This window comes from Dendropsophus ebraccatus, chromosome 6 (genome assembly GCF_027789765.1).
Source record: "Dendropsophus ebraccatus isolate aDenEbr1 chromosome 6, aDenEbr1.pat, whole genome shotgun sequence".
Lineage (NCBI taxonomy): Eukaryota > Metazoa > Chordata > Amphibia > Anura > Hylidae > Dendropsophus > Dendropsophus ebraccatus.
Window position 1 is genome coordinate 76,300,986 of NC_091459.1, and position 13,152 is coordinate 76,314,137.

The 13,152-nt window shown below is 39.8% G+C and overlaps 1 protein-coding gene across 1 annotated transcript in view; it reads right to left on the reverse strand.

Annotated features, from left to right (window-relative positions):
* Positions 1–13,152, reverse strand: part of FNDC3B (fibronectin type III domain containing 3B) — a 247,626-nt gene that overhangs the window by 181,763 nt on the left and 52,711 nt on the right. Inside the window, exon 2 of the mRNA XM_069975184.1 lies at positions 6,349–6,488. Within this exon, the coding sequence (XP_069831285.1) occupies positions 6,349–6,459 (111 nt within the window). The 5' untranslated portion in view covers positions 6,460–6,488. The remainder of the gene's footprint in view (positions 1–6,348; positions 6,489–13,152) is intronic.

Sequence of the window (13,152 nt, forward strand, 5' to 3'; positions counted from 1 at the left end):
TTTTGGACATGTACGGCCCTGGGAAAATTTTGGGGGGAAATAATAAAGGCAATAGAGGAATAACTGGAATATAGAATAATACCGTACCCAACGTTGATAATATTGGGGGATGATTGGTGGGAATGATGGTGGGAATAGATAACAAAAAGAAGGAAGTATTGGGCAGGAGATTGTTTGTGGCAAGACTTATGATTGTACGGAGTTGGAATTCTAACGAAATATTAAGTGTGGGGACCTGGAACAACTTGGTAAAACAGTATGTCAAGTATGAAAAGATATGGGAAAGAGGAAGAGTTTAGTGGAAGACCACCTGGGGAGGGGAAGGGGGGGATTTTTGTAAAAAGGGGGAAAAATGTGTTAAATTGTTTTGTATAAAAATTTTTATCCTTTTTGATGTGATAATAAAGACTTTTTGAAAAAAAAAATGCACACAACAAAGCCACCTAGGCGTACAGTCTTTGTACTTTGTGTGTACAGAGAAATTCTCCCCTTCAAGCAATTCTTCTAAAGAATACCTCAGTACACACAGAAACCAATAGAAATGGCATATTTTTCTGTTTGATCTACATGGAACCCAACAAACCAATGTATGAAGTCAGAGGCATACCATGCACCTTTATGGGAACCTCTTACAGCTCCATATAAAACAGTGCTGTAATACAGTCATATGCATAAGCCTGAAGGCTGAAGGCTGAAATCCTAGGCCAGTAACTGAAACAGGAGTTCACAGTGGTCATGAACTGCATATAAAGCTTCTAGTGTCGCCTATACATGATGAATTACTGTCATTAGTGACATGAATGATATCACAACTTGCATAATACCAGACGATTTACTCAAACAGGCACTTTACTTTCTCCAAGTAACTATCCCTATAGCTAGCGGTTCAGGGAAGAAAAAGAGTGCTGCACCTCACACCTATGGCTGATACTAATGCCCCTAGGCTAAATAAAAAACACATCAGAAGTTTGTGTATGAATTGATCAAGCCATACTGCCCCATGTACCTCGTGCCGGTATCTGATACACATGGGTCCCTACACTAAGTCCACACCGTGCCAGTCAGTGGCCACCAACCCCGCAGGCACGCACAGTCAGGGAACGGGGGCCATGGGACGGCCCTGCGACCCCCATGTCACAGGACCAGACCCAAAAACACCACACCAGAACCCGGCCAGCACCGCCGGCGGAGAAGGTCGCCCCCAAACAGCACAAGTCTGGATGAGGTGTTGCACTCACCATAGCTGTGGCAAACAGAATGGGAAAAAAAACAGGAGGGATTAAAACCATGTGCACTCAGGTGTCTCCTGCTAATTGCGGTCATGTGGGTCTCACCAGGAGGAGTGCAATACACGGAGAAAAGAGAGAAACAAAATACGGTTCAGCCTATAGCTAGTAACAGAGCATTCACACCATCCATACGTTCACAAAGCAGTCTCTGCGCTCTATCCATATGCATAAGTATGCTGCCATCAGTCCTGTGACAGGTTTGCTCAGACGCTCTGTTAGTTGTCATCTTTGCCTGCAGTTACTCGGTTCCATCCTTTGATTCCAGCCAAGAGCAGGGAACATTGCTAATGTTTATCTAGGATACAACACTTCTTCAAAAGGCCAACAAATACATTTTTCCTGCCAGTAATTGGCCTTATTTTCATGTCACTTTCACAACTTTAAAAACATATTTTAAACTGCGGAAGTTTTCACCTGTCCATATTTTTAGCATGTAAGGTTAGGAAGTGGTTTAATAATAAAAAATATATATTTATGTGAACAAATCCTAACTTTATAATGGCATTAAACCAGCTTAAAGGGGCTATACAGGCTTAGGAAAACGTTGCTGCTTCTTTTATTCCTATTTTTGCAAGAAAGTAGATGTGTTTTGTTCAAATCCTTGATAACCTCAGGTTAATATCTGCTAATGAGTTTTTTAAACAAGTTTTTGTTGAAAGAGTCAAGCAAGATTTGACTTTTTAGCACCCTTTTATTCACATAGAATATTGCTACAGAGATATACAGTACGTATAGGTTGTTTTTATACAGTTCATTGTGACAGCTATGTGTCATGTAAACAGAGTTTGGACATTACACAATTTTCACACAGAGCACTTTTTCAGTCAGTACATTTTAAGAAAAATACAGACTAAGGCCATGTTCACATGGCGTAGAACACTGGCCGGATCACAGAACGGCCAGTGTCAGAGAAGATCATCCCGGCCGGTACTGCAGTACCAGCCACATGATCTTTACTGCTGCTGAATTCGAATACCTGAAGACTCAGGTATGTGTTCAATATATGTCTGTCAAGAGTTCTTGTGTGTAAAGGGGGGGTGTAAGTTGCAGCCAGACAGCTCTGGTGCTCGCCTATTTATCTCTCCAAAAACAAAGGGGTCAGGTGGTGAAAATACAACATGCCCAACCCTTCACTCATGTCATGTAAGTGGAGAGGCAGGAGGCTGCCATAAACTTTAGTCGGCCAACCTGGCTAATGTCAGGTTTGGACAACTTCGGGATAAAGTGTATGGACACCTTTCTAGAAGACATCATTGTCTTAGACCATAGATATCCATACTGCGGCCCTCCAGCTGTTGCAAAACCACAATTCCCATCATGTCCGGACAGCTAAAGCTTTGGATTTTGCTGTCCAGGGATGATGGGAAATGTAGTATTGCAACAGCTGGAGGGCCACAGTTTGGAAACCCATGTCTTAGATCCTCCAACAAGAAGGCAAACACATGTATGTTTTTAGTAGTTTAAAGAAGTTGTGGAAACTTATTTGCCAGACCTATACCCTTAGAATTCCTATGATATATCTGATTCACTGATGTATCTGACCAATTACACCAGGTAAAATGCCTAACTCCAAAACGTAGTGTAATAAAGTATTTAATTTGGATTGTGGACATTATCCAATACGTAAAACCTACAATAAATCTGCTAAAATATCCCTATCGGACAGAGTATATGGAACATTAGACTAGGCCATCAGTATGGGATTGGTAGGGGTCTGACTTCCAGAAAGATAAGCCTGGCTGCTGCATTTATGATAGACTGGAGTTGGGAAAGTCAATGTGGGACTGAATCGGAGCAACAGAGTTTTAGCGGTTTCAATAGCGAGAAAAGAATAGATTATGGAGAGGTTTTTGAGATACAGGGGAAAAGATTTTAAGCCCGGGATGTAAGGCATGCTGCTAAGGACATATAGTAGTGGCACACACAGCAGTAATGCAGCCACTGGTGTTTTCCCAGGGGATGTCACAGAAAGAAGTATATAGAGCTATGTCACCAGCAGAGATGGTACCGCTACAGTGTCAGACCCACTATGAGTTGACAGTTAACAACACAGCATTTTATCAGGGGATATACAGGAAAGCAGTCAGCAACCACACACAAAGACAAAGACTTAAGTATAAAAAAAAAATGCTGTCCCATAAACAGGCCTCTCTGTAACTAACCATATTAAACATGATTCCCATAAAATTATCTTTAATCTAAACAAATGAAACAGAAAATCTAATTAAAAGAATTACCAGAAGTGATTCAGAAAAACTGGAATGTTCTGTCACTGTAACAAATGTAATAAAGCACAGAAAGTGCTCAATAATCGTCCCATTCTGCAGATCTGTTAGGGAGGCTAAACAAGCGGCAAACCACAAGGAGGATGCCCGAACAACACGGTAAATGCTGCAGACGTGACCAAACAAACAGTCTTCTGGATATACCCAGCCTAGAACATTGCACTGTTTCTTAATTCTCTGAAAAAAGTCAAGAGATGTGCCCACAGAATCCTGCAAACCATCACAGAAATAAGCAGCATGTTATTTATTTTGTATGGAAAGGCCAAGGATTTGACACATTGAATGACAATGGGGCCAACTCTTATTAGTATCTACTGCATGCCCACAAATCTGACACATAGGAACATAGCCACACAACGTAAAGAATACTGCTGCTGCCGCACTATCCAGGTATACATTATGGATATTAAAAGAACTTACGACAAAAGACAGTTGGATATTATATGTTAGCAGGGTGATAAATGGCATAAACATTACTTTATAAAAAAAGGTAACAACTACAACAAAGAGCGGTATATAAAAAGATTTGGTAAAGAGGGCCAATGATATGTGCTACAATAATGGTACATAAATTAATGGTACATAAATTATTTTCTATCTTCTTTCTTTCTCCCCAGTGTAACACAAGCGGGAGGAAGTAAGGGCAGGGACAAAGTTGGTTATATATGTACAGCTGTTATGGTTAAAGCGTTATCTGTCATTTCAGGGTCATTTTTTTTTTAAAACAAATATTAACAGTACAAGCGATTTTAAGAAACTCTGTAATAGGTTTTATAAACCAAAAGAGTTTCCTTCTGGACTGAAAAAGCAATCTCCCAGCCTCCCCCATCACTGCAGAAGAAGTAGGATTTCTGTCTCCATTATGTTGCTATGGAGAGGGGAGGGGCTGTTAGGAGTGACTAAGCACGGAGCAGTACTGCACAGCACAACACCCTGCAATCTTCTCTCAGTAAGTTCATAGATAAGCACTGACCTTTCTGACCCCAGAATCCTGCGGTTTAGGTGCCCAGAGAGTCTACAAACAGCTGACCTTCATGTCACCTCTTCCTGCTCCCTCATCTCGCTCAGCCCTTCCCCCCTTCATAGGCTTACAATGGAGAGAGCAGAGCCCGTCTTCACTGGCTTCTCTGTAATGAAGACGTGTTTGCCTGATAATGCACAGATAAGAAGTCAGGGGGGGAGGCTGGGAGATTGCTTCTTGAGTACAGAAGGAGGCTTTTTTGGCTGATAAAACCTATTACAGAGTTTCTTAAAATCGCTTATACTACTGATTTCTGCAATAAAAAAAAAATGACAGTTACGCTTTAAGGATAGAGGGTGAAGACATGCAAATCATCCTTTTATAACCACTATGACTAGCTAACCACCCATAAAAGGTTGGTGCAGGGCATGTAGATATAGACTATACTGATTTAATTCAACTTGCACATAACTCTTTCGGCTTTGTTAGCCAATAATTTGGACGGAATTATAATGGAGCCCTATGGAACTTTCGGTAATCACTGTACTGGAAGTTCTATAGGATTTCATTATAATTTACTCACCGCTACTTTAGCAGTGAGACGGAGATTAAGAGGAAGCACTGGTGTCAGCCCCTTCTTTCTAACAATGGTCGGGGGTCTCAGCACACGGACCCTGACCGATACAAAGCTCTGACATGTTGCTTTGACATGTCAGAAATTTGTTCAAATAATAGGTACCCTTTAATAAAACTAATTTCTACACTTTGAACATAATTATAAAGAATTTCTGATGATGCTTTTTCTCCAATCTGTATTATAAAATAATCCTGAAATCTTTTTTCTCAACTTCTGTGTTTGTTTTTTTTCTTAATAGAAGATATCTGGGGTTTTCCAGGCTATGTTGACACAATGTTTTTTGAGCCGAAAACATGACCTTATTTTGATATTCACGTCTGTAAATAAAAAGCATGACCATTATTTATGGCCGTAATTATCAAAATAGGGCCGCATTTTAGCCTAAAAAAAACATTGTTTAAACATAGTCTAAATGCCAAACTGGTGAGTGTCAAGATACCTTGCCTGTTCACTGCTCCATACATTTGGGACTTGGGACTGTAGGTTGTCTACCAATGTCTGCTATGCAATCCAATGTTATAATTTAATAACTGTATTTTTCATAGTGTACCAGACTGGGAAAAGAATTTTGGTAAAGAAAGCAATGATCACATTTTAAAATTATTGCTATTGCAATACACTCCTGAACCTAAACTACTTAAATTAATACTTTCATATGCTTAAGAGGTTGGGATCAAACAACCAGAAAATGATTTAATGATGTGGTCAGACAACATAAAAAAAATGAACAAAAAGTTATGTAGCAAATGAAAAGAATAAAAGCAACATTTCCCAGGCTTTCTATCAATGGAAAAATTTACGAAGTCCAGGAAAAACAGAAAAATGTATGTTCAGCAAGATGCACAATCGTCTAGGCAAAACCGAAGAACAAAATATATGGAACATAGAACAGAATTTATCTTGGAAAATTAAAGCAAAACACTACTTTTTAACAGCATATTCTCCTATGAGCTATTAATTACCTATTACAATAAAGTATAATGGCTACACAACGCTCCTCACACCAAGAGATTCAAAATGGCCACCAGGTAGGCAGCAGAACCCCCTCTCCAATTGTCTTAGCTTTTTTTTAATTTTTATTATAAAAAAGGTGCAAAATTTGGGATTCAAACATATTTTAGTCACAAATAATTCTTCAGCACTTCCCTTTATAAAATTTAGGGCAACATTACCAACCTGCTGTGACCCATCTCCATTTACTATATGCGGCATCATAGCTACCTCCCCATTCAGCAAGGGTGGCAGTTCCAGTGGGATTTGGTCGGTCATCATCATTGTGACGTACATTCATGGAGAATTTTCTCTAAGCTGCCTTCCTGAGAAGAAAAAAAAAAACAAGGTGTTAAGCAAAAGAAAAAAGCGTAAAAATTTACTTTGAATAACAATATCTTTAAAGGCTATAAAGTCTTAAAAAGCAGTCACCCAGCGCTGAATCAACACTATAACGCTAGATACATGAGAAAGGACATTGCTCATGGCATTAGTTTGTGTTGTGGTGCTGGGGAAACCGGTTTAGGTAAACAGGCTTATAAAGGTATTAGGTGAGTGTATATTACTGGACCAATGACATTTAGATAATGAAAAAAATCTGCTGCTTTCAACAATGACTTTACATATGAAACAAGGCATAAAGTATAAAGATGAACAATCCTAGCACACACAAGCTGAAGGAGTTCAGTGATGCAAGAGAACATATGGCAGTGTTCTCCAAACTGCAACAAAACAACTTTGATCATGCTTCGACTGTCAGGGTACCATAGAAGTTGAAGTTGTGCAACAGCTGGACAGCAACAGATTGGGAGAACACTGGTTTACTGGCTACTGTGGGGGCCATAACTTTTCAGATGAACCAGCAAGATACTTTAGAACACTGGTTTGACAAAAGAAGGTTATCCTGATGGCCACCCAATTAGGTTAATTTAAGAGCAAATAAGATAAAAATAAATTTTAATAATGTTTTTAGAGTACCACCTACGAATGGATAATTTACTCTAAGTTCTGAATTGCTTATGTATAAAGATGAACAAAGCAACCAAACTTCTGACCTTCAAGTACATACCAAAGAAGAAGTCTACTGTGCCAGCCAGGTCCATTACATAATAATCATAAATACACAGTTATTAGAAGGAAGATGAAAAAAATAAAAGCTTCTGCCAGGCCCATCCGTATGAACGTGAAGAAGGAGCCACGGAGAGCAAGGTAGCAATGTCTGCTCTAGTGGAAAATATTCTGAGACATGACCCAAACTAAAAAGAATGTACACAGCTGCTTGATCAGGCAACAAACAGTCTGGAAATTGTCGCTTTGTCTCTGGTGAAGAGTGAAATCACACGTGTTACATTACCCTTCGAGGAATAAGACTGATTGATTGCTGGTCTAAAACATGCTAAATAATGTCACTTTATAAATTAATAGACTGCACCCCAGCTGCGTTCCCTAACATTGCCTAAATCCTTGTATAAATTATACATTGTTGTTTAAACATGTGTATTACGATTAAGCAACAAGCTTAAGTCGTACAGTCAGGGATAGAGCAATATAAGCAGAAGCTAGTCTTCACCACCACAAGCAGAAGAGTATCAGAATAAGCTAAGTTAGACATCTGATATAGATGATATCTTCCTTCCGTTGGACAGATACCATCTGTTCTGCTTAAAGGGGTTATCCGGCATAAATATTTTTCTTTCAAATCAACTGATGTCAGAAAAAGTTATATAGATTTGTAATTTACTTCTATTGAAAAATCTTAAAGCGTAACTGTCATATTTTTTTTTATTGCAGAAATCAGTAGTATAAGCGATTTTAAGAAACTCTGTAATAGGTTTTATCAGCCAAAAAAGCCTCTTTCTCTACTCAAGAAGCAATCTCCCAGCCTCCCCCCCTGACTTCTTATCTGTGCATTATCAGGCAAACACGTCTTCATTACAGAGAAGCCAGTAAAGACGGGCTCTGCTCTCTCCATTCTATCCTTATGGAGGGGGGAGGGGCCAAGGGAGAGGAGGGAGCAGGAAGAGGTGACATGAAGGTCAGCTGTTTGTAGACTGTCTGGGCACCTAAACCGCAGGATTCTGGGGTCAGAAAGGTCAGTGCTTATCTATGAACTTACTGAGAGAAGATTGCAGGGTGTTGTGCTGTGCAGTACTGCTCCGTGCTCAGTCACTCCTAACAGCCCCTCCCCTCTCTATAGCCACATAGAGTTTCTTAAAATCGCTTGAACTGTTGATATTTAATGTTTTCAAAAAAATGGCCCTGAAATGACAGTTACGCTTTAAGTCTTCCCATACTTATCAGCTACTATATGTCCCGCAGGAAATGTTTTATTTTTAGTCTGACACAGTGCTCTCTGCTGACATCTCTGGCCGAGACAGGAACTTTGTCTCAGTTTTCTATGAATCCCCATAGAAACCCTCTCCAGCTCTGGACAGTTCCTGTTCCTGCGATGTCAGCAGAGAGCACTGTGTCTGAATGAAAATAAAACATTTCCTGCAGTACATTAGGTAGCTAATAAGTACGGAAAGCCTTGAGATTTTTAAATATAAGTTACAAATCTATATAACTTTCTGACTTTCGGTTGATTTTAAAGAAAAAGATTTTCGCTGGACAACCCCTTTAAGGCTTTTTTCTGCCAACCAGTTTTTAGCCTATGCCTCCATGCTGACCTCCTTGCTGATGGTAACCAGCCTAGCATAAGCAGGTTACCATCTTTATGTGCATATGCGCAGATATACTTTGTGCTGCAAGATCTTACCAAGTTTAGGTGTATAAATTGGGATTTTGCATCCATTCAGAATATTCCCATAATTCCACAAGGAGCTGCTCAGGCATTTGGGCAATCAAATTACTGTTTTGTTGTTAAAATACTAATCACTATACAGAACAACCTGTGTTTTTTTTCACAACGGGTGTTCCCAGATTCTATATACTCAAAGAGAATAGAAACAATTTAGAGTTGGAAATACAAGAGACAATTAATTAAAAAAGTTGACTAATTTTTTTTTCTATCCACAAGTGAATACTGCTATTGTACAATAGTTAAAAAAAAAAAAAACACAAACAAACATGCACACAGAATGGTACACGAGCCTGCATGACTCCTTAAGAATAGAATACATAGCACCCTGTTACAATAGCTGTGCGTGGAACCTTCTGCACAGCAAGCCGTGATTACTATCAGTGATAGTGTTGGACAACTCCCCCTCCTCCCCTTTAGAATATACAGTAAACAGGATTGACAGTACCCTCATCTGCATAAATAGCACTGTCCAGCAGCACTTGATCAAAGCTAAGGACAGAAAACTGCAGTGATAGTGAGCAGAGAGGCTTGGGTTGTCCCTTATTATTGCTACTCAAAAAAGTATACATTTATATTAATTAAATTAAACTATATTAAAGCAATGTAGTTTAAAAAAAAAAACTCTTCTCCTTCTGGAGTACCCTTTAATAAATTGTAGACCACACACTGTACACTGCCATTGACAGATCATAACATACGATAAGCCCACTATTAATTTATTCTGCTCAAATTAGAGGAATTAGTTAAAAACAGGAGGTTATGCAACAATTACACTAAATATGGCTTTCATTTACCATGCAGCTGATTTATAAATGTGTTCTTGTTATTAAAAACATCTGCTGACTACCCAGACCTGCAAGGGCAAAAAATATACACTGAATGCTGGTACTGAGCGCACTACGACAAAACAAAGGTTCTGCCTTCTTAAAGGGAATCTGTCAACTGTAATTCATATTATAAATTGCTAACACAATTGCTGTTTAATAGTTGTAGGTCAAGGAGACATGGTACCTTTTATAAATGGTAACTCAACACAGGTGTTCTTTAAATCTCCTTTGCACCCCTCAAAAAGCTTCTCACTCCAGGTCAAGTGGTGATGAAGTGTGCTCTAAAGTTTCACCACTAGATGTCAGTATCTTTTATATGTGTATTCTTATGTATTGCACAGCTGAGGAAGGTAATCGATTACTGTTTTCTGTGTACCATGTGCTCTTATTGACCTGTAAGAGATGCTTTCTACTTCTGATCTCTCTCTATCCTTTTCTCTTGTGCAGACACTCATCCCCACCACTCCCAGGGTAGATTACATAGCCCCTGTAGGAAGTAGTTAATAGGTGGAGGAAGTGCAGCCTCAGTCTTATCCAGATTCTTGTGGAAGAAAGACACACAGAGCAAATGTCCCTGCTGTAGTGAAGCAAGGGCCTGACTTATGCCAGGACCCTTGTCTGGGACCAAAGTTCAGTGCAGAGTGGTCTGGTCTAAGGAACGTGTGTACAGATGCAGCTAAAGACAATCAGTTACTTTACTACCTTTACTATATCAACTATGCAGTGCTAAACACCACAAAGGGAGAAGAGTCTAGGAACATCCTAGCCCACGCCGTGAACCAGTCTAAAAAGAGCAGGGCAGTATCCTGACACACAAGAGGGACTAGCCTGAATAGGACAAAGCTACCAAGGAAGGTCTACTTATCCTATCTGGCAGTGCAGGTAACTGGGAAACCCTGGGGAGCTTAGATTCACCCAGATAACCATGACGGGGGCTTCTATGACACAATTAGGTTGGGTCACTCAAGACTGTAGGGAACAAGGTGGTCAGACAAAAATCTATACACGGTACAAGTAACTTCTCACTCTACAAGTATTCTCAACAGTTCTGTTTGCTGTTTAATAGCAAACTCTCAAACCCTCAACAAACTCTTCTCCTCTGCTCTGCTCTCAACCCTTCAAGAACCGATACAACTACCTCTCTACTCTACTTTTTCAAGCACCTCCTCAAGCACATCCAAGTGAAGCACTAAAGTCTGTGTAAGGGTGCATTCACACCTACAGGATCTGCAGCAGATCTGCAGCAGATTTGATGCTGTGTTCAGTTATTTAAATGAAATCTGCTGCAGAAAATCAGCTGCAGATCCTGTAGGTGTGAACGCACCATAAAGATATATTTCACCAAAGTGTCTTGTTCTACTGAAAGACTTCCCAGTAAAGCGGTTTTACTTTTTATATCACTGGGACTCCACCATCCTTTATACGCACCAGCACCCATACACACTAGCCACACACCATGGGTTATTTTTCCCCTTTCTGTGGGTGGTGGTATCGATAGTCCGGGTAGGTCAATTGCCACTCAGGACTACAGTGACAAGAGCCCAAGGGACCCATCACAACTCGGCATGTCACCGACCATTTTGGGGATTATAGGCAGCCACAACACAAAGTGGGTACCAACATCACACCTGTGTGCTGGACTAGAACTGGCATCACAACAATACCATCTCTGGCTGACCTGTACAGCAAAACCAACATAGTACCACCACACATTTGTGTTTCCAGAATGTAGAAAAAATGTTTTTATTCTTTAATACAAAGAGTCTTTTCCAAGCTCCTGGTCAGCTACAGGCTGTAACGCCTGCTCTCCCCACTCCCTGTTTGACTGACACCTGGAAGCTGAATCCTAGCAGGATCAGCAATGAGAGGGAGGAGTAATGAGGAGTTACAGCTTGCTTCACTAAAGGAACTCCGGAAAGCCTCTGACTCTTTGTACTAAATAATTAAAACCTTTTTTTACATTCTGGAAGCATAGACTGATACTGTACATGAAAGGGACCTTGACCTAACAGCTATCTAAAGGCTGTATTACACATAGTGATTATCTTTTAAAGATTTGCTATAAAGATCGGTCGCTAGTGAAGACTTTTGTCACCAACGATTCTGAGGTTATGACATTCACTGATTACGGTTATGAACAATCGTTTTTACATCGTTATATGTTTGCTAATTGTTCCTCAGGACAACCCACACAACATGTCTTATCGGCAAACGGCTTATTACAAGAACATTAGTGTGAACGATTAGTGAACAATATCCAACGATAGTTTTTCAACATGTTAAAAGACAAAAATAAACGATTTATCATTAGTCGCTTGATGGCTGGGTGTTATTACACTGGTAGAGAATCGCTCATTTTTGGTTGTGATAGTGAATTTTAAATGAGCAGTTCAGCAGTGTCAGCACGTGAATTGCAGTTGACAAATTCCCCTAAATCTTCCAAAATTTTAAAGGATGTTAATGTATAAGGTAGTAACCAGTGAAATGTATTTGTCTGACATGCCTCATGCCTCTTACTCAATAAATTGGATTTCAGCATTATAGGAGCTTCATTTGTAATAGAAATAAGATATTAACATATGATATTAAATTCATGTGGGGTGTATAAGATGTCAGTGCCATTTAGAGAAATCCTAAAAGGGAACTAACTGCATGTTTGAGTGTCCTAGCCTGCTTATATGTTTCCATAAAGAAGGAAATGCAGAGAATGAAAAGTATTTTTCTTAAATTCATCCTCACAGTTTTTGTTAAATCATTGGTCTTATTTATATGTAAATTAGACGGTTCTGTGCACTGAGGGCGGGAGTACAGCCAATCCACCCTTCTGCCCATTCCCTCCTTATGCATATTTATCCAGCACTCAGTGGAGTTAATTGGTGCACTAATAATGTAGTCCCACCCCCAATGCACTAAAAAAACTAATTTTCATAATAAAGCAGTAGGATTTTATGAAAATGGCACTGAGGATGAGGCTAAGAATCTAACCTCATTCTCACCACCACTGCACTCTATGGGAAACAATAGACTGTAGGGGACGAACTTTAATTGCAGACTGTGCAGAGGTCAATGTGCAGGAAAGGGGAGGAAAAGGCTGTGACCATTGCCTACTGCAAACAGTGGATCATGTAGATTCTATGTATTAGGTGTTATTTTGTGGCTGCGTTTTATTCATGAAATCAAAATGACATTCCTAACCAAGTTACTCTATTTTAAAGCAAATCTGTACCCACAATCTGACCCCCTTAAGCCGCTTGTACCTTCGGATAGCTGCTTTTAATCCAAGATCCGTCCTGGGGTCCGTTCGGCAGGTGATGCAGTTATCGTCCTAAAAAACAACTTTTAAACTTGCAGCCCTGTGCC